Source organism: Lutra lutra, chromosome 4 (genome assembly GCF_902655055.1).
Source record: "Lutra lutra chromosome 4, mLutLut1.2, whole genome shotgun sequence".
Taxonomy (NCBI): Eukaryota; Metazoa; Chordata; class Mammalia; order Carnivora; family Mustelidae; genus Lutra; species Lutra lutra.
In genome coordinates this window covers 196,789,904-196,815,114 of record NC_062281.1, presented here as the reverse complement: position 1 = coordinate 196,815,114, position 25,211 = coordinate 196,789,904, and the positions used below count along the sequence as shown (strand labels likewise).

The 25,211-nt window shown below is 58.9% G+C and overlaps 1 protein-coding gene across 2 annotated transcripts in view; it reads left to right on the top strand.

The window, feature by feature from the left end:
- Positions 1–593: 593 nt before the first annotated feature.
- PRKCZ (protein kinase C zeta) overlaps positions 594–25,211 on the top strand; it is a 94,972-nt gene continuing 70,354 nt past the window's right edge. The window contains exons 1-4 of one of the 2 annotated variants that reach the window (XM_047724349.1): positions 594–921; positions 3,624–3,745; positions 4,595–4,684; positions 6,012–6,062. In XM_047724349.1, the coding sequence (XP_047580305.1) occupies positions 851–921; positions 3,624–3,745; positions 4,595–4,684; positions 6,012–6,062 (334 nt within the window). In that variant the 5' untranslated portion in view covers positions 594–850. Of the gene's footprint in view, positions 922–3,623; positions 3,746–4,594; positions 4,685–6,011; positions 6,063–18,614; positions 18,640–25,211 lie in introns of those variants that run through there. The other variant, XM_047724350.1, reaches the window with a different exon arrangement.

The following is a 25,211-nucleotide window of genomic DNA, read 5'->3' as shown; positions in this document are numbered from 1 at the left end:
GAGAGGAGAGCCGCTGGGGTGAGGGAACCAATTGAGCCGGACCGTCCCCGCGACGTTGGCTGGGTTCTCTGTTCCCATCCCTCAAGTCACTGGCGACCCTTTCCCACTGTCCCCTAGACCAGCGGCTCTCGGATCGCGCTCACCTGCGAACTACCCAGAGCTGGTTTGCACAGACCGCTGGAGTTTCGATTCCGTGCGTCTGGGCTTGGGCACCCGAGGTAGCATTTCCAACAGGTTCCCGGGGCGCTGCAGCGCAGGGGCCCCACCTGGGAAGCGCGGTGCCCGGAGCCCACCTCCCCGAGGGGTCGGCGCTGGCCGACCGCGCACCGCCTCCGGTTGCCGGGCAGAGCCGGGCCGCGCGCGCCTCCATTGGCCGCAGGTGGGCCGCGCCCCGCCCGACAGGTAGTCCGCCCCGCGCGGAGCCATTGGGTCGCCGCCGCGGGGACCCCCGGGGATTGGCCCAGGTAGCGGCCCCGCCTCGCCCTCATTGGCCGCAGGTGCCACCGCCCCCGCCCCGGGACCGCCCGTCCCGCCGATTGGCCGCCCGCTGGGCCTCGGGTCGGCCATGTTCGGCCCCCCCCCCCGCCCCGCTCCACCCCCGGGCCTGACGCCGCGATTCCGTGCGCGCCCCTCGCGCGTCCCCGCCGGCCGTGCCCACGTCCCGCCCAGCCCGCCACCCAAGTTCCGCGGAGTTGCCCGGCCCCACGAGCGTGCCCTGGGTCCCGGCGCCGCGCGCGCCCTTCCGCGTTCCGCCGCCGGCCCCACCTGGCGCCCCGGCCGGCCGCTGGGTCCCCGCGCCATGGCCCGAGTGCCCGGGGCGCGGCGCTGACGGCGGCCGGCGGAGCTCGCCATGCCCAGCAGGACCGGTCCCAAGATGGACGGGAGCGGCTGCCGCGTCCGCCTGAAGGCGCACTACAGCGGGTGAGCGCCTTGCGCCCGACGGCGGGGCCGGGGGGCCTCGGGCAGCGCGGGCGCGGGGAGACGGCCCGGCCCGCGCCTGCCGTCGGGGACGGTGTCGCCGCTCGTGCGGCGCGGGAGGGAGGAGATGGCGAGGCCCCTCCGGGCCCAGGGGCGCCCCGGGAGGTCCTGTCGCGCCGTCGCCACGGAGAGGGGCCCGGGACGCGACGGGCGTTCGAGGCGCCCTGGGACGTCTTTGGCGGGAAAGCGCGCGGGGCGGGCTGGGTCGCCGGGTCCTCTGGCGCCGGGGCGCGGAGCGCTGCGGGTGCGGGCGGCCGCGCGGGTCCCTGCCCGCCCCGGCGAGGTCTTCCCCGGCCGGGCCCGCCCGGAGGAGGTTGCGGGGCTAGAGGCGGCGGTCGCCGCGCGCTCCCCCGCCCTGGGCGCAGCCCTGACGTTCGCTGCGGAGTTGACTGCACGTTACGGCCGCAAACCTGGAAGACTGAAGTTTTAGCCGAATGGAACTGCGGGCAGAGTTTTAAACATAAGGATTTCCTAAACTTTTCCCAATTTATCCGGCCAGAGGTCTCCATATACAAGAACAGTTTGACGACCCAGGGGAAGGTCAGGTGCACTGAGCTGCCCGCGGGGGCGCGAATCGGGGCGGGGAGGGGGGTCCGCGTGCGTCTCCAGGTGCTGCTCTTTTGGGACCAGATCTTTCGGACTCTGGACTCGACCTGCTCGCTGTAAAATGGGGCGAGCAGGCATCTCAGGGGTCAGAGGCCGGGAGCGTCTGGCCCTTCCCGCGGAGCAGCCCTGGGGCGGGAGGCGCCCGGAGGGCGGATCCTGCCTCCGCCCGAGCGCCGCGCTGGACGGGAGCTCAGCTCCTCTGCGGCGGCCTCTTTACGCCGGTGGTCTCGGTGGTCTCACGGGTGCATCTCCGCGTGCATCTCCAGGCTGAGGAGGGGCTTGGGGCCCTTGACCTCGCGAGGGCACCCTGTTTGGGGTTTCAGGTCGGAACTCCCCTGTCCTTTCTGCCCGCCTCACCTGGGTCATCTGGGAGCAGACCGTGTGTGGGAGACTTGGTGACATGGCTCTGGGAGGAATGAGTTCTGGGGGGAGGATGGCCAGCCCCCCAAGAAGAGGGCCCCGAGTCCTGTCTTCTGGCCTGGAAGGGTGGTTTGCCTATTAAAACTGGTTCTCAGACTCATGGGAGGGCCAGACATCTTGCCTTGCTGGTGGGTGAACCCTGAGGAAGGCGGACCCTGTGTCGGAGACAGCCCTCTTCCCATCCAGGAATCGCGGGATTGAGTAAGCTCCTTTGGGAAAAATCAGGGTTGCTCCTCAGTGAGAGGAAGTCCGCACCCCAGCAGCCCAGGGTGGGTGGGGACTGGACCCCCTCAGGCTGCCTCTGGGCTGGGTTCAAGTACCCTCCTTCAGGCACTGAGGGGAGGGATGGAGGCAGGCAAGGCTGGTCTCTGGCAAAGTTGACTGCAGCCCTTGGAAGTTCCAGACGGAGCTTCCACTGTCCCCAGCCCTGCCCCTGACTTTGGCCTCTGGAGAGCGCTTTGGTTACTGCCAGTAACGTGACCTGTTGCTCTAGTTTCCCTGGGCTGACGAGGCCCCCAGTCATCTGTTCCTCTCATTCCCTCCCTCCCTTCCCTCCATTCCCCCCCCCCCCCTTTCCGCTCTCCTCCTCTCCCCACCCTTCCCGTCCCTTTTCCTCTCTTCCTCCTCTTCCTCCCACTCTTCCTTTGTCCCTCTGTGCTTTCAGTCCTCGGTTCTGCCCCAGGCCGGTTCTGCCCCAGGCCGGTTCTGCCCCAGGCCGCACTGGGGTTCCTGCCATACCTCAGCTCTCTCTGCCTCTGGCCTGGTCCCTCTCCTGGGGGACTTGACGCCTCCCCTTCTGAGTTGGGAGGGGTAGGCCTCGGTGCTCTAATGAGGCTGGTTCTGGAAGGCACCCGTCAGGAGCTGCACTTGTCTGACCGACCCCTCGACCCCTGAGTTCTGTCTCTGGGTGGGGCTGTGCTGCCCTCTCGCTGCTGGAAGGTGGTTTGGAGGCAGCAGGGCCGCAGCGGGAGGTCAGACCCATTGAAGATGTCATTCTGAAAAATAGGGGGCCCCCAGTTTGGCCTCTGGAGGATGTGCCAACACTGGGGTCCAGCAGCACCTGTGTTTCTGGGGGATCTCCAGGCGAGGCACACTGGTGTTGTAGACCCTGCTTTGCCAGGTCGAGTCTCAGACGTCCACTTTTCTGAGCTCACAGGCACAGCCACGTGGGGTCTTCCTTCTCTCCAGCTCAAGCCCAGGCTGCTGTTTGTGTCATCTGCTTTGGGGGAAGGTCTGATGAAGCCAGTGGGCTTAAGTTGAGCGAACTGTGTCCACACCCCACCCCACCCCACCCCCGCATCCCTCCTACGTGACCTTTTGAATTGGAACCTGGTGCCTGAGCGAGTGCTCGCCTGGCTTTCTGATACCCCTGCCTCATTCTTACCACCCTGCCTCCCCTCTTAGGGACATCCAGGTGCGGGATAGGTCTCTCCTCTCCGTGCAAGGGCATTTGTGATAGTGATTAGAAAACAAGACTGTGGCCAGTGGTTCTATTTGGGGGGCCTGTGATATTTTGTTTGGGAAAATTTTCCTCTGTGTAATCAATAACTCAATTAACCAGTATTTAATTTGATTTAAATGTGCTTCTTGGTGACACATGTCCACCCTCTTTGCCCCAGGGACATCCTGATCACCAGCCTAGATGCAGCCATGACCTTCGAGGAGCTCTGTGAGGAAGTGAGAGAGATGTGCGGTCTCCATCAGGGACACCCACTCACCCTTAAGTGGGTGGACAGTGAAGGTAGAGCCCTTGGTCTTCTGTCCGTCCGACTGCAAATCTCTGGATCTCCCTCTGTCCGATGTTAGGTCAGCCCCTCTGTGAGGAGATTTAAAATTATGGGATTAAGCTAGTTAACAGCCGTCTTCCCCTGTAGGGTGCTGGAAATAACTTCCTGGAGAGGCTGGTCAAAACGGAAGCTGGGTGGGGGCGGGGGCAGGGAAGGGCAGATGGGGAGTGGGCTGCAGGGGTCTTTGTCCCCACCTGGGGCCAGCCCTTGCCCTCCTTCCCTCTCTCCTGTTCTGGGCTTTCCAGTGGGTGATTTGGAAGGATAAGCTCTTTCTTATTTTCATCTCAGGGAGAGCTGGAGGGTAAGTAGCTAGGCCCTCATAGTGTCCTTCCCCCCCTCTTCCCTCCCCCTCTGCATCCTTCTCTCTCTCAGTCAGACACACATATGAGAAAGCTAGGGAGTGGGGACACAGTCCAGCTGCCAGACAAGGACACAGGGAGCCAGGGGAGCCGCAGAGTAACCCCCTGGGGCGTTGGTTCTGTGCCTTTCTGTGTTCCTCTCCAGGATGGGGGCAGGGAGCCTTTCCTTTCACCGAGGACTAACCTAAGAAGAATGTCCTTCATCTTGTCCAAGCCAGGAACGTTAGCACGGTTTGGCTCTGGAGGTAGACTTCTCGGGGCTCGTACTGGGGATCCGCTGGTTCTGATGTGGACCCCCCCCCGTCCTGTTACCCGTTCTCGGGTCTCCCAGCTCCGCAGTGGGCGACTGGTCAGGAGCAGCCAGACCCTGCCCTTCCTAGCCTGAGTTGGACCCCTTTGCCTCAGGCCTGCGGCAGCCTCAGTGATGTCTCTTGCCCTGCCTAGGTGACCCCTGCACCGTGTCCTCCCAGATGGAGCTGGAGGAGGCCTTCCGTCTGGCCTGTCAGCGCAGGGATGAGGGGCTCACCATTCACGGTCAGTGGCAGCCGGGGGGGTGGGGTGGTGCCACTGTGGTCTGGGGTGGTGGGAGCCCAGCATGGTTTCCAGATGGCCAGGGGGACTAGAGAACACATCGGGGATCATGGTTTAAAATCTTAGGATTCCAGAGAACTTAAGGATGTTGAATATAGTGTGATTTGGGTTTGTTTCTTCTCTTACATCTTGTTAACCCAAATAAAATTGCCGTAGCTGATAAAGAGTCAGAAAAGCTCCTTCTCACTAGACAGAGGGGCCTGGGTTCTGGTTGCCGGTCCTCACTGTCCCCATTCCCTGGAGGCCAGCATCACTGGTACATCAGAAGCCTGGGCCCTCTCACCGGCCTCCACCTTTTGGGAAGCTGGAAGGGTCCCAGCCCAAGTGTAGGAGGGCAGGTGGATGAGGGGACACTTGGGATGGATGAGACCCTCCCCTGAGCCTGTCTCCCGGCTCACAGCTGTTATCTGAGAAGCTCAGAGCTGCTTTATAGACTGATCACGGGAAATAGGAATTATTATGATTTCAGTATAGTCTGAATTGGGGGTTTCAGGCTGCCCCCCGACACTCTTGGGGGTTCTTCGGGGTGTCTGAGCATGGTTCGGACCAGCCACGTCTGCATTCACTCCTATGCAGCCCAGACCCTTGGCCAGGCAGGTGGGCAGGGACAGCCGAGCCAAACCTGACACTGCTGGGACCGGTGCTCTCAACCTGGGGTTCCGTGGGGCCATGTTCTCCCTGGGGCGGGCCCAGTGTTGGTTACGGGGTCCCGCTTCTGCAGTTCTGCCTGGACATGGGGTTTGTGCTAGGAGCCCTCGCCCGGCCGGCGTTCTTGATGGTGGTGCTTTCCAAAGACAGCGTTATTTTCTAGATAAGGAAGTGGTTGCTTCAGTTAAGTTTTAATACTTTAAGACTTTGTAAGCTCCTGCCTGAATAATCCATGAGGGAAGCCCAGGATGTATTTTAAGATATTTAATTTTGAACTGCACCTTGAGTGCAAAACAGAGTCTAACGTGCTTTCAAAAGTCCACTTTGACGTAGGGTGCCGCTCCTAACTTGCGTCTTAATTTACCGCTGTGAGTCGGGAGGCCTCCTGGGGCAGCTCTGGTCCAGGGTCCCCCACTGCTTCTCCCCCAGAGGTTTTCACTGCATTTCGAAGTCCTTTTAAAGCAGGTTTGGGCTTCCACAGTTGTGCCACAAGGAGCATCCCCTCAGAGCAGGCTGGTCGGCAATGTGGGCTTTGTGGGGGGTTCGTCCGGTTGGCCTGAGATGGCGTAGGACCTTCCGTGGCCGCGCTCGGTGACAGACTGCTCTCTCTCCCTCTCTCCAGTGTTCCCCAGCACCCCCGAGCAGCCAGGCATGCCTTGTCCGGGAGAAGACAGTGAGTACTGCCGTTCTCCTATGACTCGTGTTGCACATCGTGGCTTGAATTCCCGATCCAAGTGTCAGGAGTGTGCAGACCGGTTGCCTGTTTTGGCCGCGGCTTAGGAACGTGTGTCCTCACGAGGCGACCGAAGGCAGAGTGAGCGGTCGAGGTGCCCTGACAATGGGGTTTCCGCAGGTGCTCCTGCCTTTGCTGGCGTGTGTGCTCTGGCTGACAAGGGCTGCCTTCGGGACACTGGCTTGGTTCCTTGGTGCCAGGAGGAACAGTGCAAGCAGTGCTGTGATCTCCCCGAGGAGGGAAGGGCCCAGGCATCTGCCCAGCCACCCCCAGACCTGGCCATGTGCCCTCTCTCCGGCCCCCACTGGCCCCCACGGATGCAGGAATCTGGGTCTGTTGACACGGGAGGAAGTCCCAGGGGCAGTGGGTCCAGAACAGAGCTTCTGGCCTTGTCCCAGGGACCACCGGACCCCAGGCTGGTCAGAGCTCTCTGGCCCCACTTTGTCCTTGAGGCCAGAGCCCCCATGTGGGGCATGAATTGCTCACCAACAACCCAGACCCTCCTCTGGCCTGGTGCTGTGTCGCTCCTCGGGGCTAAGGCGGTTCCCTGGCTCAGCCCCCAGCAGATTGGAGCAGAGGATTCAAGCAGAGGCTGGGCGGAGGGGAGATGGTGAGTGGGCAGCTGTGTGCATCATTCTTGGGTTTAGGAAAGCAGTGGGGCTGAAGATAGATTTGGGGGCCCTTAGTGTAGAGGAGAGAGTGGCTGGGATTGGGGTCTGGCCTTGGGGCTTCCAAAGGGAACAGGGACCAGGGGACCCTGAAGGAGCTGCCGGCCAGTCTGTAGGGCCACGCGGACTCTGGATTCCTGGCCGCAGTGGAGCGGGCTGTCTGATGAGGCCAGGAGGGCCGGGGCTGGCTGGGTCTCGGCCACAGCTGGCCTATAGGCAGTGGACAGAGGGGCGGTTTTGGGGAGAGTGTAAGGAGGCACAGGGACACGTTCCTTCCTTTAGTCCTGCTTGTGTGCAGCACACAGGCTGGGTGGGGGGCCGCGGGTGCCCTAGGACCTCCTAGCTGGGGGGCAGGTGATAGGCCCCATAAACACGGGATCGGTGTAGCCTGGGGTGGGTGGGGTGGGGGGGAGCGGCAAGGCTGGGAGGGGGCTGCGGCTGAGAGTCGGAGGCCGGGAGCTGCACGGAGGAGGTGTCCCGTGGAAAAGAAGGTTCCAGCAGTGGCCCCTCCGGGGAAGGGGCGGCCACATGGGCCGGGGCACGTGTGCGGTTGCCCGGTTCTCTGAGCATGTGGCTTGGGCGCTGCCAGGATGTGGGTCCGGAGAGAGTTATGAGGTGGGACACGCCATGGGGGCCAGGAGGGCCTGGGTGGGCCCCGAGGTGCAGACATGGTGACACTGACAGAATGGCCTGCAGGGACCCCGGCAGCCGCGGAGGAGCCTCGGAGGGAAGCCAGCCTGGACGCCCCCCAGGCCGGGCCTGGCCTTGCGTGGCCTGGGGTCCCTGCCGCAGGTGGGAGTGGGCGTGGCCGGGCAGCCGATTGTGTCACTGCAGGGGAATGTAGGAATGTGAATTTGAAGGAGCACCGCCCTGGCTGTCCCGCCTGCCTGTGTCCTCGGGGTTGATCATCCCACCGGCCCTGGGCCCTGGCTGAGTCCTAGGGACGGGCTGAGGGCCGTTGACCAGTGTCTCCCTGCCCACCGATCCACACGTCTGCACCTGAGCACCAGGCACTCAGGAGAACGGGCTCACCTCGCTGGCCAGGGCTGTGAGCAGAGTGCCCATCTCATGAGGGGATCCCGGGCTCCTGGGCTCTTTGAGTGCAGGTGTCTCCCCGGGATTTTACTCTTTTGGCTTGATTCCCACGCTCATTTCAGACAGTTCCAGCCACTGACGGCCACCATGGACTGGGTGTGCTGTGTGGTTTGGTGCCTGCGTGGGCTTTTGTGTTCCGTGTTCTTGGCCTCAAGCAGCAGCCTGACGCCCGGGGAGTGAGAGGGTCCGACAGGTACCACGTGAACTGCGCCCCTGAGCTGTGTCAGGGACGCGTGAAGGGGGCTGGATGGACTGGTGGACGGTGGCCAGAGATGACAGGCAGCAGAAACGTGGTCCTGTGGTGGCACCTGGGCACGGGCAGCCTCAAGGGCCACCTCGCTCTACCTGGGGCTGCATTTGCTTTCAGCTGAACACCTTCCAGCACCTCCTGCTGCCCAAGTGTGTAGACTGGGGCCCCTAGGTGGCTCAGTTGGCTGAGTGTCCAACTCTGGGTTTTGACTTAGGTCATGATTTTGGGGTCGTGGGTCGAGCCCTGAGACGGGTCCTGTGCTTAGTGGGGAGTTTGCTTGAGGATTCTCCCTCACCCTCTGCCCCTCCCCACCATGCACGCACCCACTCGCTTGCTCTCTGGAATAAATTAATCTTTAAAAAAATAGTCTTGGGGGGGGCGCCTGGGTGGCTCAGTGGGTTAAGCCTCTGCCTTCGGCTCAGGTCATGATCTCAGGGTCCTGGGATCGAGCCCCGCATCGGTCTCTCTGCTCAGCTGGGAGCCTGCTTCCTCCTCTCTCTCTCTGCCTGCCTCTCTGCCTCCTTGTGATCTCTGTCTGTAAATAAATAAATAAAATCTTTAAAAAAATTTTTTTAAAAATTGTGCAGAGTGCCCATAACATAGAATATATAACCACCGTAAAGTGAATGATTCTGTGGGATTTAGTACACTCCATGCTGTGCCACGTCTGCCTACTTCTGGGGCCTGTCCCGCCCATCAGCAGCCACTCCCCAGCCAGCCCCCGCTCAGCCCCCTACAGTCTCTGTGGGGTTACCTGGTTTGGACTTCCGGTCATGGAATCATGTGGCCTGTGGTGTTTTGAAATGGGTTCCTTCTACTTAGCTTGGTGTTTCCAGAGTTCATGCCTTTGTAGCAGGTGTCACAATGACATTTCTCTCTTTCCCAGTTTTATACTGGGGTAAATTACATATAACCTGAAACTTACCACCCTGACCGCTAAGTGTACGGTTCATTGATACGAATTACATTCGCGTTGTTTGCAACCATCTCTACCGTCCAGCTCCAGAACCTCCCTCATCTTGTAAGAGGGCACTCTGTCCCCGGTAAGCACTGACCCCCAGCCCCTGGCTCCCAGCCTTCCACCTTCTGTCCTGCCATTCTGACCACATTTGGTGTGTCTGTTCACGCACAGACGGCCCTTGGCTTGTTTTTGTTGCCTGTAGTGCCGCATCCAGGAAATCCTTGTCAAATACAACGTGGTCGAGTTTCGCCCTCTATTTTCTTCTGAGAGTTTTATAAATTCAGCCTTTACATTTAAGTTTTTGATGCATGTAGGGTTAATTTTTGTATATGGTGTGAGGTAGGGGTCCAAATTCATCCTTTCGCGTGTGGATATCTGGTTTTCCCGGCACCGTTTGCTGGAAAGAACAACCTTTCCCCATTGGATGATCTTAGCGGCCTCGCTAAGAACCATAGGACGCCACGGGAGGGTTGGTTTCTGGGCTCTCTATTCTCTTGGACTTCATGTTGTCTGTCTTTATGCCAACATCTCATTTTTCTGTTCCTGTAGGAAGTTTTAAAATCGGGATGTAAGGCCTTCAGCTTTGTTCTTTTTCCAGGTGGCTTGGCTATTCTAGGTCCCTCGAGATGATTTTTAGGATGGATATTTCTGTTTCTGCAAACCATGTCATTAGGATTTTGGTAGGGATTGCGTGGAATCTGTAGGTTGGGTCAGATGAATTAACATGGCAGTATTAAGCCTTCTAACCCAACACATGGGATGTTCTACTACGTTTGTCCCATTTAATCCCTTTCAGCACTGTTTTGTGGTTTTTGGTGTCCCAAGTCTTTCTCCTTACTGCTAGGCTTACTCTGAAGTGTTTTGTTTTTGATGCTACTGTAAAATGCAACTCTTGTCTCGATTTCTTTTTTGGATTGTTCATTGCTTGTGTGTAAAAATGCAACTGAGTTTTGTGTGTTGGCTTTGCGTCCCATTTTACTGAGTTTATTAGTTCTGACAGCGTTTTTGTGGAATCATTAGGGTTTTCTGTATCATCTGCAAACAGAGGTCAATTTACTTTTCCCTTTCCAGTTTTTGTGCTCTTACTTTTCTGTTGCCTGATTGCTCCTGCTAGAACTTCCCCGCTGTGTGCAGAAGAGAAGAATGTGCTTCCTTGTCTTGTTCCTGATCTCGGAGGAAAAGCTCTCAGTCTTGCTGGGGGCTTGCTTATAGGGCTTTGACTCTGTGAAGGTAGTTTCCATCTGTGCTGTAATGAGGAGCACACATGGTCTTGGCCCCCAGGTTCTGGCAGAGCTCCTAAGTCCCCAGGGGTGTCCTGAGTGATGGCATTGTCTCCTCAATCATTAAGAGTCCCTTTGGAACACTTGGAGTTGATGCTAATGAGGTAATTTAGGGTGGGGCCTCTGGATGGGGGTGGTGACCAGAAAGACCTTGTGGGGGAGGGATTGGAGCTTCCGGTCCTCCCTTCTGACCTCTGGTGGGGAGAGAGGGCTTGCAGGTTCAGTCAGTCATGCTTATGAACTGAACCTCTGTAAAACCCCAAAAGGAGGGTTCATGGAGCTTCTGGGTTCATGAACACACGGCGCTGTGGGGAGAGTGGCTTGCCCAGAGAGGATGGAAGCCCTGTGCCCTTCCCCCATACCTTTCCCTAGGCATCTCTTCCGTCTGTCTGTCCCGAGTTAATCCAGTCACTCTAGCAATTTAATCACACCCAGGAGGGGATTGTGGCACTGCCTGATCTGCCATTCTGTCGGAAGCATGGGTGACAACCCGGATTGGTGACTGGAGTCGGGGAGGGCCGTCTTGTAGGACCGATCCCTTCCCGTGTGTGATCTGACCGTCGTAGTGTAGTGGTGTCAGAACTGAGTTAATCGCATGGTAGTATGGAGAAACAGGCACGTGACGACCCCTGTGCCTTGTTTGTTGAGTGTTTTAAAAGTTGAATGACGCCTGGGTGGCCCCGTAAGCATCTGCCGTCGGCTCAGATCATGACCCCGGGTTCCTGGGGTGCAGTCCTGCCTCCCGCTCGTGGCTCCTCTGGGAGTCTGCTTCTCCCTCGCCCTCTGCCTGCCGCTCCCCGTGCTCCTGCTCTCTGTCTCTCTGACAAATAAGTAAATAAATAAAATCTTAAAAAAAAAAAAAAAAGTTGAGTACCTGTCAAAAGGATATCAAGCTCAGTTGTAGTCCCGAGCTCTGTCAGAAATCCTGCCAGCATCAGCCCGGCTCGTCCAGCACTCTTAGGCCTAAATAAACTGCCTATTTACGTGTTTGTTTTTATTTTAATTTTATTTTTTTCTAAAAGATTTTTTTTGTTTGTCAGAGACAGAGGGAACAGAAGCAGGGCAGAGGGAGAGGGAGGAGAAGCAGACTTCCCACCGAGCAGGGAGCCTGATGCAGGGCTCCATCCCAGGAACCTGGGATCAGGACCGAACAGAAGCCAGACACACAACCCACGGAGCCCCCCGGGCACCCCTGTTTGTTTTTAGAGAGTGTGCACTCATGGGAGCAGAGGAGGGGGAGGGAGAGTCCGGAGCAGGCTCCATGCCCAGTGCAGAGCCCAGCTTGGGGCTCGATCTCATGACCCCTGAGATCGTGACCGGAGCTGACATCCAGAGTTGGAGGCCCAGCTGACTGAGGCACCTTGACACCCCCAAAACTGCCTATTTAGATCGGAAACGTGGAGTTGTCCATCTCTGTAACGTTTATCTCTAAACCCAGGCACCAAGTAGCCTGGTCCCCAGCACGAGAGCTTGACGCGTGTCTGACGCAGCCTGGAGACACTCGGTGCCGCTGGCCGTCAGGCTGCGTCCAGCTTGCTCGAGGAATTCCTTCCGTGGTTCCAGCGACCTCGTGGTCTGCGGTGCCCCCACAGCCCCCGCCAGAAGCCCTCTCTCACCCAGCATTTCCTGCGTCCTCCCTTCTCCTTTGGCTCTCCCGCTCTGCTGTGTTGGCGTCCCCTGGTTTAGTGACTGTTCTTATCCGGAAGGATGTTCCACTCTTCAGATACCTTGTTTGCGTCCGTGAAGATGGTCGTGTGTTTTTCCCTTCGTTGTGTTCGTGGGTGTTGCCCCGAGTGGAGTTTCGTCCACAAGCTGCACTCGCGTTCTGGGGGCAGGTGGCACTTGGCCCCGGGGTGGAAGCTTTCCCTGTGCGGCTCAGTTCTGTTGGCCAGAATTTTGCCGGGGACTTTCCGCCGGTGATCACGAGAACATCGGTCCGTGGTTTTCCCTCCCTGCAGTGTTGTCTGCCCGGCTTCAGCGCCGGTGAGGCCGGGCTCCTAGAACAGCTTAGGCGAGGTCCCTCCTCTTCGGTGTTTTGGAAACGCTTGAGAGGGTTGGTGCTGGCTCTTTAAATGTTTGGTCGAATCTGCCGGTGAAACTGTCTGGGCCAGTGATCTTCTTCTTCTTCTTTTTTTTTTTTAAAGATTTTATTTAATCATTTGACAGACAGAGATCACGGGCAGAGAGGCAGGCCGAGAGAGAGGAGGAAGCAGGCTCCCTGCTGAGCAGAGAGCCCGATGCGGGGCTCGATCCCAGGACCCTGAGATCATGACCTGAGCCAACGGCAGAGGCTTTAACCCACGGAGCCCCCCAGGCGCCCCAAGGGCCAGTGATCTTCTTGTCGGGAGATCTTTGATTACTGGTGCTGTCTCTGCTGATGGTGGGTCTGTTTATCGTTCCTGTTTCTTCGGGGCTTGGGCCGGGCAGTTTGTGCCACCGCCGGTTCCCAGGCTGCCTTGGGTTCCTCTTGTTTCTATAGCATCAGTGATAGGAATTGTCCCGCTTTAATTTCTGAGTTCAGTAATTTGAATCATTTCTCTTTCCTAGTCCCTGTAGCTAAAAGTTTGTCAATTTTCTTGATCTTTTCAAAGAACTAACTTTTGGTTTCATTGATTTTTTTTTTCCCTGTTGTTTCTATATTTCCAATTTTGTGGATCTCTGCTCCAGTCCTCGTTATTTCCTGCCTTTTCCTGGCTGTGGGTTACTTTGTTTTTCCTTTTTCTTTTCCTTAAGTCATGACGTTAGTTGGCTGGTGGTCACGGTTGAGGTCGGGGTTCACAGGGTGGTGGTCCCAGCGGGAGGGCCCCGCAGCATGACCTGCAGCCTGGAAGCGCTTCTGTGCTTCTGGTCACGCATATCTCTGTTTTCTCTCCCTCGTGGTTTCTCCTTTGGTCCGTTGGTTGTTCAAGGCTGTTTTGTTTGATTTGGAGGCACGGGTGACTTTTCCAGTTTCTCTCTGTGGCTTGTGGCTGACTATATTCTGCTGTAGGCAGAGAACACACTCTGTCTTCGGAGGCGCACGGAGACCGTGGGCACCGCGTGTGCGCGCTCTCCCGGAGAGCGTCCCGCGGGCTCCCCGGAGGCAGGAGTGTGGCTGTCGGGTCCTGTCTGTTTATCGTGCTTGGCCCTCTCCTTCCTTACTCTCTTCTGTCTGGCTGTTCCTCCCTTTTTAGGACTCAGTTGTGTTTCATTGTGTGGATTTCCTGCAGTTTGCTTCTCTCATTGTGCGCGGATGGACAGGTGGACAGATGGATGGATGGACACGTGGCCCTCGGGCCATTGTGACTTGTGCTGCTCTTGGCATCTCGTGCCTGTTCTAGGTCGGAAAGCTCGAAACTGGTAGCCTTGTTTTGGCCACACCTTAAAGACTGATCAGTATGTGTCTGTGCAGACATCATCCGAAGCCACCGTCAACAGGGCCCCGTGACGGTCCCCCACTTTGAAGGGGGCCTGACTTCAGTCCTGTCCTGGGCCCCATCGGGGCAGACCTCCATGGGTGCCACCGTGCCTATCAGGTGCCGTGATGGAGGTGAACGTGCTGTGGAGGTTCGGCGGGAAGGCCCGGCTCCCTGCAGTCAGCAATAAGGGCCCCACAGGAGCTGAGAGACCCAGGAGGGTCCCTCCCACCACGTGGCAGTGTATTTCCAGGGCATTCCAGGACAGGTATGTGGCATGATAAGGAATTGAGAATCCTGGCAGATTGGTGGGCGCAGGCTCTGTGGGGACGGTGGGCTCGGTGTGGCAAGCCCGTGGTGGCTCTGGGTGGCTTTGGAGGTGCAGGAGTCACGTGGCAGCTCTGGTGTCTGAGGGAGGTGCGCCTGCTGGCTCTGGGCAGAGTGCTCCAGATGGCCCATGGATGGCAGCACAGAAGGTCCTTGTGGCCTCACGGGTCCCCTCAAGGCCACCGGGGTCCCGGGCCTCACTCGCTGTGTTTCTCCCCGTGGGCACGCCCGTGGGCGGCCACGCCGGTCCTCCCGCCGGCCTGGCTCTGCGGCTTCGGTGCGTGCTCCAGAGCCTCCTTCCAAACCCGCCTCCCTCACGTGCCTTTTAATGCCTCTGGTCACACGGAAATGTTAACGTTTGAGTTTTCCATGTTCAAATCTGTTAATATTTTCCTCTCTGGCTACACCAAAGGGTAGAAAAAATTTGTTTCTTGCCTTTTGGTCTTTGATCCATCTGGATGTGAGTCTGTGTCTGGGATAGTGTGGGCCTGGGCGTCTGGTGGGACACAGACCTGTCTCGAGTGGTCAGAGCTCTTGGGCCCCAGATGCAGCAAACCCAAGTCTCAGTGCTCAGCCGGGGGCTCAGTAAGCCTGAATTTCTTGGCCCATAAGATGCAGCAAATGTCTTACTTGGGGTTGGTGGGGATGCCCCATATGCCTGGGGGTGTCCCCTGCTGGGAGGGGGCGGGGCCGGTCCAGGGAGGGAGAGGCCCAGGGAAAGGCAGCAGGCGCCCAGTGGTGGGAGAGGACGGTCCCTCCCTGATCTCAGGGTGGTTTGCTGTGGGGAAGGGTCACAGGCTCAGAACCGAGTTGCCCTAGACCAGTCTGGAGGCCAGCAGTCTGAGCGGGAGGGGTCTGTCCCCTGACTCTGCTCCTGATGGCGGGTGCAGGCCTCCGTCTTCACGCAGCTCCTCCCCCCATGTGTGTCTGTGACTCTGTTTCTTGTCTGTTAAATGGGAGTAATGGGACGGTGTATAAAGCAGTGTTTGCCAGGGGCACCTGGGGGCTCAGTCAGTAAGGCATCCGACTCTTGATTTCCGCTTGGGTCATGGTCTCTCCACGCTCAGCATCTGCTGGGGATTCTCTCTCCCTGTCCCTCCCCGGGACCCCCCCACCGCCACTCATGCATGTGCACCTTTCTCTCTCAAATAAACAAACTACACAAAATCTGAAAACCACAGTGTCTGCAGAAGTGCAGAGCACCAGACCTTGTGCCTAGTGAGTGGTTATTCCATGTCTCTGAGGGGCGCCCAGTGGCCCTTACAGGCTGCACACTTTAAGGTGATTAACAAGGGGGGCTTCCTGGAGGGGGAGGAATCTCGCCTGCTGGCAGGACTTGCCCCATGGAACTGGACCCCACAGCCACTGTCCCCCATCAGGCAGGGGTGTCTCTGCCGTGTCTGCCCACAGGCTTCGGGGACCCCTGTGGGTGGCTGCTGGCCTGGCTGCATGCGGTTGGTCAGGGGACCCAGTGGGACAGGGTGGTCCTGCCAGCTGGTTCCCGCCCCGGGGTCAGGCCCCTGTGGCCTCCCCATGGCCTGTGGTAGAGACTCAGCGCCTGCCCTGGAAAGGGTATCTGCACCAAGGCTGAGCAGGGGCCGAGTGGAGTCGGTCCGGACTTGGCTGGACTTCTGGGTCCTGGAGGTCTGTGAGAATATTCAGATCAGGGTGCAGCAGCTCCCGTCGTCAAGGCCAGCAGTGCCCCACCAGTGCACTGAGACCTGGCACTGCTGTCCCCTGTGTCAGTGACCCTGGCCCATCACACACCCGAATGACAGAGACATCCCTGGACGGGCTGGTGGCCGCGGGCTGGCTCCCGCTGCAGCCCGCCCCCAGGGAGGGGCGTCCCACGTTCTGAGGAGCCAACAGCACCCAGCCACCTCATGGGGGCCTGTCTATGGTGGGGGGTTCGGGGCTGAGCCCAGCACCCACCGTAGGACCCTCTGTGGTTGGATGGAGGCTGTGCCTGGGCCAGGCCCCCGATAAGTGGGCCCCTCCCCAGCTACGTGGGGTCAGGCAGGTAGATGTGGCCCTGTGTTCCCTTTCCCTGTAAACGCGTCTGTGCTAACAGCCCCTCAAGGGGCTGTGTGAGTGTCCCAGAGTCTCCAAGGGCTTTGGGCATGTCTGAGCCTCAGTAAAGGCCCCTCGCTGCAGCCCGGCCTGCTCAGGTGTGTTCAAGCCCCTGCGTCGTCATTTGCAGGGGGTGGTGGTGGTAAGCAGAGCCCCAGGGTGTGTGGGGCTCTCCGCTGACCACTTGCTGGGGCAGGGACTTAGGGGCCAAAGCCCTTGGGAGCATCCTCCAGGCCCCGGGTGGGCCAGTCACCTCGGAATCCGGAAATATGCCTGTCCCCGGTATTTGTACGTATGTCTGTTGTTTTATTAAAAATCCAGTTTCACTCAGCTTTGTCTCAAATTACTTCCAACAAACTGGAAAAGCTAGTTATCCACCGAAAATAGGCTTCCATTAAAATTAGCAATTGCCAGTGGAGCCTGGGTTTTCTGGAGTTCTTTGGAACAGGGTGTTTTGGTCTGGGTGGGAGGGGCCGGTGCTTGTCGGGAGGATGAGGGCGGTGGCGTGAAGCTGGTTGTGGATGAGGCCTGACAGTGGACTCGGGAGACGTTTGCATCCCCTGTGGGGCCCCCTGTAGACGTGCTTGGTCTGTTATCCTACGACTTTGCCGTCTCAGGGTCTGCAGGCTTTCTGGAAAGGCCCCGGTAGCACACGCATCGTTCGTGCTGCAGCAGCTGGAGCCAAACAAATGAGGCACAGTGAACTTTATTTATGGCCCCGAAATCTGTGGAGGTTTTTCTGTGTGATTTCCGCATCTCGAGAAACCATGAGCTATCCCAGAGCCCTGCTGTTCACCAGCCCTCCCTTCCAGGGGCAGACGGGGGCCCCTGGCCTCAAGTGGCGTCTCTGAGTGTTGTGTTCATGAGACACACAGTGGATGCAATGCCTGCACACGGACTGACCAGGCGACTGGAGCTCCGCAGCGACCTCAGGCCCCAGCTCTATCACCTGAAGGCGCGGGAGTTCGAACCCAGAGCTTTGGCCCCAAGTCTGTGCCTGCACAGCAGTGAGCACAGAACCTCCCAAGCCCCTCGGACCACGTAGGGTCAGTGCTGGTCTGGCAACTCCAGGGAGGCTGGACGGGCACTGTCCTTTTCCTGGGAGTTTTATGGAATTGGAGGGAATTGGGGTTGGACTCCCATCTAGACACAATGGCCGGGACCATGGCCTCAGTCCTCCCTTCCCTCCCGGGCCACAGCACCCAGGCCTTGGAGCCCGTGAGCATTTGTGTGGGCGCTTCCCGGGCCTCTGTGGACATGGGCCGGAGGTCCCTCACGCCCAGGTGCTTCCCCACACCCCACCTGGGGGCCTGATTGGGGGGGTGGGGGTGGCCCGGCCAGCTGGGCTCTGGCCCCGCAGCGCTCTTGGGCTGAGCCTCCCTCCCTGGGGCCGCTGCCCCGCGCCGCCTTCCAGGACCGTCCTGCAGAGATGCTTGTTTTCATGTGACGTCAGCTCCTGGGCATCCAGGCCGTGTTTTAGCTGGTGCCTCAGCTGCTGGCTCCTGCTTCCCAGGGGAGCCGGGTACCACCCGGCCTGGAGACACGAGGAGGCAGGGATGTGAGAGGCGGGGGACGGCCGGCCAGCCAGCCTTTAAATATCTGCTCGCCCGGGGAGCGCACCCTGCCCATTGTGGGTCCGCGGGGAGCGCAGGGCAGCGTCGGCGCGGAAGGGAAGGAAGATGCCCCCCCTCACGCCCACCGCTCCGTAGAGCATAAAAATTGCCTGTGCCGAGCCGGCGGGAGAAGAAAGCCCGGTGAGTGCTGCGCGGCGCCCCTGCCCTTCCTCCCGGCGCTGCAGGCCGAGCGCGCGGCGCTGATGCTGCCCGGAGGAGGCCTGGCCCCGCAGCCTCGGGGCCGCATGATGCTCCAGGCCTGGGGCAGGGCTGCGGCTACAGGGCTCTGAGCCGCGGAGGGGGGTAGGGGGCAGAGCGGGGAGAGGGGACAGATTTTTAGCAAAACAGGCCCCGGAGGAGCGCGCCCTGCCGTGCGGGTGGTGCGGGGGTGCCGGAAGGAGACGCGCCCCCAGGCAGCGAGGCCTGTCAGCTGGCTGGGCAGCCCCAGGACGCTCGGGCTCATGTGGGGCCGGCCGCCCGGCGCGGGGGCCCCAGCGGAGGGCAGCGTGGCCGTGGCGTGTGCGGGTACGGGCTGGCTATGGGGTCTGCCGTGGCCCGCGTGAACGTGCGTGTGCCCTGCTCACAGCTCAGCCTGCATTGCTGCAAGCCAGGGGGCTGTGGGGCTGGCGGCCGTGGCCGGCACCTGCTTCCCTGTGCCGAGCTCCGCAGGGCTGCTCCTGCTCTGCGTGCCGCTGCCCATCCTGGCCCCGTGTCCGCGTTGACGACAGCATCGTGTCGGAGTCTGGGTGGCACGGCCGGTGTTGACGTGCCCGGCTCGCTCCAGCAGGGTCCTCGGGCGTCGGTGATGAGCGTGGTGCCGCCGTCCCCGTCCGGTGTTCTGTTCTGAGATGGTCGGAGGTAGACCCAGATGTGCCTGGGGGCTGCTTGGTGGCAGGGGGGGGATGTGGGGATGTGGGTGTTTTCTGACGTCCATTTTGCAAGGTGTTTTTGTAAAAAAACAACCACAGCAGGCACCTTTGGGCTGGCGGGGAGCCGATGGCCTAGGTGGACGGGCTGCTGGGGCGGATGGTCCCTTGTGTGGACAGTGCTGGGGTGACAGGGAGGCCGCTGAGCGAGCCCGCCCCTCCCCCAGGAGCAGGAGGGACCGTTGGCCACTCGGTGCCGCCAGCCCAGGTCGCGGGGGGATCTCAGTTTTGGATCCTTGAATTATGGAACCCAGGGTGTGTTGCAGGGTGCGTGGGAGCAGGGGTGCTGGCTCACGTGTGTGCTTGCCAATGAGGAGAAATTAGCTGTGTCATAGTTTCTTGGGATGTCTGGGACATCTTGGCCTCTTTCCTTCCGTGTGGTCACGCGCTGCCCATGCACGGCTGGGGGACCCAGAGCAAGCCAGAGCAGGTGGCCCCTGGGCCTCGGGGCCTCGGCAGGGTTCCATCAGAGCCAGGAGTGGGGCCAGGTTGGGGGAGCACCTCCCCCCAAAAGCCCCCATGTGTGGCCGCTGTCGGGGCTGTGGCTTGTGTCCCGGTCAGACCCGCGTGGCGTCTCCCCTTCTTCCTGTCTTGGCGCGTCAGCCGCCAACAACATGCCTCGAAGTTCAGAGCCGCTGACGGTTATGTAAGGAGTTGTATGTGCTGTTTGCCCCCCTCTGAGGTCCTGCTGACCTTCCACATGTCACCCCCAGTTGGTCTCGCAGAGCAGCTGTAGGTCTTGGATGGTTCCCTCTGCCTGTGGACGCTCCCCTCTGCCCCGTCTGTCGGTGTCAACCTGGTGGGGACCCGGCTTGTCTGTGGTTCCAGTGGTGCCTCCCTGGTCCTGAAGCCCCCCCCAACGTCTGTCTCGTTCCTGCTGGCGTTTGGGGAGTGGCGAGGGCCACATCTCATGTGGGAGCAGGGGTGCTGACCACGAGATGTTGCAGAGGGGAGCCCATGGAGGTCCACGCATTGGGTCGAGGCTCAGGGCGGCAAGTGCCTGTGGTCCGCTCCCGAGGATGCAGACATGAGGCAGCGGCTGTTTCCTCGACGGACTGGGAGCCGTTTCGGGGGTGCACTGAGCGGGGAGCCTGTGCTGGGCTAAAGGGGGCAGCCCTGTAGGCTGCTGTCCAGAGCCAGGCCAGGCCCATGGAGGGTAAACCTCCACCCCCTGTTTGACGTGTCTTTGGTGTTTACATCCAGAGAACGTAACCTTCTGTGCCCCCTGCCTTGCTTGTGGCAAGGAGAGTTCAGGGTCTGGGATCGGGGCGGGTCCGACCTGTCTTGCTGAATCCCTGCTGCCACTGGGCCTTTGCTTGTGCTGTTTCCCTTGCTCTCATGGGGTGAATGGCACTTAGGGCCACTGCCCCCACAGCCACCACTCCATAAGAGTTATCTGGGCTTTGCGAGTCTCATAGGCCCCCAGCTTCCAGCCCAGGGCCCTGGCATGAAGCAGGCTCACTGTGAGTGTGTGGTGCTTAATGAGAGGCAGAAAAGCTTTTTCCAAAGTTAACTGTCCAAACCAATGGCTTGTCCAATATTCAGATTGCTTTTGGTGGTAAAGTTACGGCACAGGAGACAGCCCCGCAGAGACCCCACAGGTGTGCTTGGAGTAACAGCTTGGTTTTAGGGTTCTCCTAAAGATGTAGAGTAGGGCACCTCCTCTGTGACCCGTGTCTTTTACCGTTCTGTCTCTGAGGCCTCCCGACGCCCCTTCAGCCCGGGCAGCTGAGGGCAGGTCTGCCGTCCCGCCCCAGCAAGGTTCGAAACCAGGTGAGACGGGAGAGCCATGCTGAGAGCTAACAGATCCTCTGCCGGAGGCTGTCTCAAAGGTGCCGTAGGCCCGGCTGGACGCTGTGTGAGCTGGCCATGCTCCGTGTGGGTGTGTGCGTTTTCCGCAGGGACAGGACACTGTGCCCCCAGTGTCAGCGGATGGAGGGGACCCCAAGCATATGTTTTATGGCTCGGTTTCGTGGTTTGAATGTGTCTGGGTTTTTTGTTTTTAGTTTTAACTTTGCTTCTTTTTTAAGCTTCTTCTATGGGAAATTTAAAAAGGTTTGACTTGGGGCGCCTGGGGGGCTCAGTGGGTTAACGCCTCTGCCTTTGGCCCAGGTCATGGTCTCAGGGTCCTGGGATTGAGCCCTGCATTGGGCTCTCTGCTCCGCGGGGAACCTGCTTCCTCCTCTCTTTCTCTCTGCCTGCCTCTCTGCCTGCTTGCGATCTCTGTCTGTCTAATAAATAAATAAAATCTTTTAAAAATAAATAAATAAAAAGGTTTGACTTGTGACAAGATGGAGCCTTGCCGTGTGTGTGGGAAGTGGGAGGTCAGTGCCCGCTTCAACTGCCTGTTCGCTCGGCCCTGACCAGCCCCGCACCGTGCCTCTGTTTACTCATCTGTGAGATGGGATTGTGGAAGGAGCTGAACAAAGTCACGTTGAGCACAGAGAGGCTGGGCATGCCTTGTCTTGGTCAGGAAGCCAAGTGCTTGTGTGTGAAGTTTGCGTTGTACGTTATTTTCAGATGTTGGATTTGATTTTGGGTTTGACATCTTTGTATTTGAAGGTATTGAATAGCCCCGCGTGGTTTAGAGAGGGAGAACGGGTGTCCCTGCCCTTCCCTCCCACCTCCTGGGGGCTCCCTTTCAGTCTGAGCGTGCTCTTGGCATTTATTTCTGGATTCCTAAATAACACATTTATGCTGCTGTTTCCAGAGTTTTCTGTTTGGGGTGTTACCCGTTCCCCTCTGTCTCTGGAACGGGTCAGCTCTCTGTCTCCGCCCATTATGATTATTATTAATCACCATTAATGTATTACCATACATTATGGTGATTTGCAAAGGTATTTGCAAACTACTAACATTGCTTTTTTTTTTCTTGTACAACTTTTAGTTTTGGGGGAGATAATAATTGCCTTGCTCCCCACCGCCCCCCGGCCTTGGTGCTTTCTGGAAGTCTTGTCTCAGATTTACCCATAATCTTCCCAGGAGTGTAGCCTGGGCCACATCCCTCCTGGTGCCCCTTGGCCTCAGCACAGTGTGTCCTGGGCCCTCCTTTTGCCATCACCCTGGGGATTCCCCTGCCCCTCTTCTCTGCCTACTTCCTTCATCCCTGGCTCCCCCACCCCGTTTCTTGGCTTAATCTCTGGTTCAGACATCTTCCCAGACCTTCCCGAGAAAGGGGGCCCTGGAGGTAGATTGTTCGAGATCTAGTCTGAAAGGGACTTGAGCGGATGTTTCATGATAGTTTAGCTAGGTATAGAATCCATACCGGAAACAATTTTTCCCAAGCGTTTTCTAGCTTCCAGTCTGACTAAGAAGTCAGGGGCCATTTTTACTTTTGTGTGTGCTTTATTTTCTCCTGAAAGTGTTCAGGATCTTTTCACGTGTGTGTGTGTGTGTGTGGCCGTGCGCGCGCGTCTTTATTGTTGTCAAGTCTCATTATGCTGTGTCTTGATGTGGCCTTTCTTGTCTCTCATGCTGGGAGGCTGCGGCGCAGGAACTGGGGGCATTCGGGCACGGGATACTTTCATTTATTTCTTTGAAGATCTCCTCCCTCCTGTCATTTTTTTCCTAGAGCTGCCGTGGGTCATTTGTTGGGACTCCTAGACTGGCCCTCCAATTTTGTCTGTTTCCCACTTCTGTTTGTTTTAGTTTCTAGGAGATACTTTCTGTTTTTCATGACTAAACTATTAAGTTTGTTGTCTTGTCCTTCGTTTTTCGTTCTGAGAGCTCCTTCTTGTGCCCTGAAGGTTCCTTTTTAAAACAGTGACTTGCTCTTATTGGGAAGTGGGGGATTGCCCCGTTGCTTTGAGATTGTTAATTATGGTAACGGGCCCCATGATATAATGTAACTGTGTGAGTTCTCCAGCACTTGACGATCCGAGGCCCCCACATGCGAGCTGCTGTCGTCCTCACAGTGCTCAATGAGGAATGTGCTGCTGCTGTCTCTGTCCTGTGGTGAAAGTGGCACCTGAGCTACAGAAGGGTCCCGCGGTTCTCCTGATCACAGCCATGCACTGTGGAGCTGGGCTCATCCCTGCAGGCAGGGCCCAAGTCCATGTTCTTTGCCACAGTGCAGGGTCCCCACTCTGCCACTTGCCAGCCACATGACCTCAGGCACAGCCCCGTCCACCCTGTGGTTCAGACTGTGGTAAGTGGTGTGTGACTGTGGACGCGGCCCCCCCATCACTGTGAGGGCTGAGTTGGTGCAGCACCGTCGGGACTTGGAGCGGCAATAGACAGGCAAGGTGATGGGGTCGTGCTGTCGAGTGAGTGGTAAAGTCTCCTTTTTTGATGTTTCCTTTGGTCCTTGTCACAGCTCTGTTTCCACTGAAGTTCTTTTCTCAGTTTGTTTTGGGATGGGAGGATTTCCACAGTCCCTGGGTGACCTTTGGTCATCTGCCTGCGTTGGCACACGGGGCACCATAGAGCTGGTGACGCAGCTGTGTGGTAATCCTACCCGGGGAGGGGCTGGGGCGTCTCAGCTCCAGGCGAGGGGACTGCCACCATCCCCCAGGCCAGGCCTGCTTTCCACCGGCTGTATTGGGTGAGGACGGGGCCGCCCCCTTTAGAGGTTGGGAGCCCACACCTTGGGCACCCCACTTCCTGGGGCATGGAGCCTCCGACTCACGGGCCTTTTAGGGTTCCGTTCTGCCCAGTCCCCCGCTGACCCTAGGGCCACCTGCTTCCTAGGTTCCAACGTGGCGCTGCCCCCTCCTGCACTTCCCTTCTTCTGGTGTTTTTCTCCCTTTGGCTTTGGTCTTGGGAGGGGTCTGATTTAATAACTGGGTTCCTGCTGCTCTGTTGATCTGGACACCATCTAGATGACACCTTCCCGAGGCTAAATTATGCAGGAGAAGTAGCACTAAGGTCTTCACCAGCGGGCGTGGGTGTGTGTGGATGTTGGGAATCAGCACGCCCCGAGGGCCCTGAATCACCGTGGGACGTGGGCCGAGGGCCAAGACTCATAGGAGGGGCAGTGACTCACTTTCCTTTGATGACCCTTGGTGACTCATGCACAGGGCTGGCTCTCAAGCCCTGGCTCCCCGAGTGGGTTTGCAACGATGGAGCTGGGTGGGCTCACAGGTGCCTCGGCCGCACATGTGTGAGTGTGTGTGTGTGTGTGTGTGTGTGTGTGTGTGTGTAGACTTCATTCTTTAGAGCAGTTTTGGGTTTTTGGAGAAACTGAGAAGATGGCCCCAAACACCACAGTCTCCCATTACGAACGCCCGCGGTAGAGTGTCGGCAGACCCTGACCTGACCAGCACGTCACCATTAGGTGACGTCCACGCTTGATTCAGATCTCCTCAGTTTTCCCCGATGTCCTCGTTCTGTCCCAGGACCCCACATGACAGACATTCAGTTGCCCCCTTGCCTTGGGCCCCTCTGTGCTGTGACAGTGTCAGATGGCTGGTTGTGGTGACCATGGTGGCTTTGAGGAGAGGCCGGCCAGGTTTTCTGTAGAACGTCCCTCAGTTTGAGCTGCTCTGATGTTTTTCTCACGGTCAGCCTGGGCTGTGGGTTTTGGGGAGGAGACTCCAGAGGGGCGCTCTCTCATTCCATCGAGTCCCTGGTCCCTGCTCCCAAAAGGGCCTGTCACTGTGGCGTGACCTTGGCTGCCCAGCTGGGGTGTGTCTGCCACGGACACCACTGCCCGCTTTGGAAGGAGGTCACCGCACAGCCCACACGCGAGGGGAGGGATGCATGCTCCTGTGCTTTGGGGGGCGTCCGGCGGTCCCCAAGGGAGCTTTTACTCCACACCCCCAGCATTCATGGGATCGCGCTCGTAGAAGGCGACCTCCTACTTCGGTTCCTACTTCGGTTCCTTACATGGTTGAAGCTTCGGCCACTGCTGGTTGGCCCCGGCCGTGATGACCGCCAGACCCAGGCTGGCAGGGGAGTGGCTGGGAGGGTGGGCCTGGAGCCCCTGGGGGGGAATGCAAGGCAGGGGGTCTCTGGCCTCCCTTCCAGCCAGGCTAGAGGAGGAGCAGGGCACGGATCCACGGGCCCAGGAATGTGGCACGGCCACCTGGCCCTGGACACCGGCTCTTCCACGCGTCGTGTCACCCCTGCAGCTCTGTGGGACACTTGGTCTGTCACACGGGACAAAGGCGGTGCCCTGATGAGCCTTCCCGGAAGCTCAGTCCCACCCCAGTGCCGCTTCCGATGGGGCCGTCCTCCGTTTTGTAACCCTGTTTGCTTCTCACGCACCGTTGTGCTTCTGGGAAACGGCGACGTGGAAGCAGGCGGGGGCTGGCAGCTGCCTGAGCGGCCCCTCGGGAGGGCGGGGTCACTGGTCTTCCAAGCACCCATCTGACTGTCTGCTCTGCTGCACGTCTCTTGGCCGGTGAGGAAAGCGAAGTTGTCTGGTTGTTTCGTGAACGTGAGGGTTGTGCATCCTGGGGTGCGAGCGGCGGAGCGCTGGAGATGTCCTGTCTGGGGTGCGAGCAGGCCGACCTGGTGCGTCGGGGCTGCGGGTTTCCTTCCTGTGGACCCCCCCACCTCCGC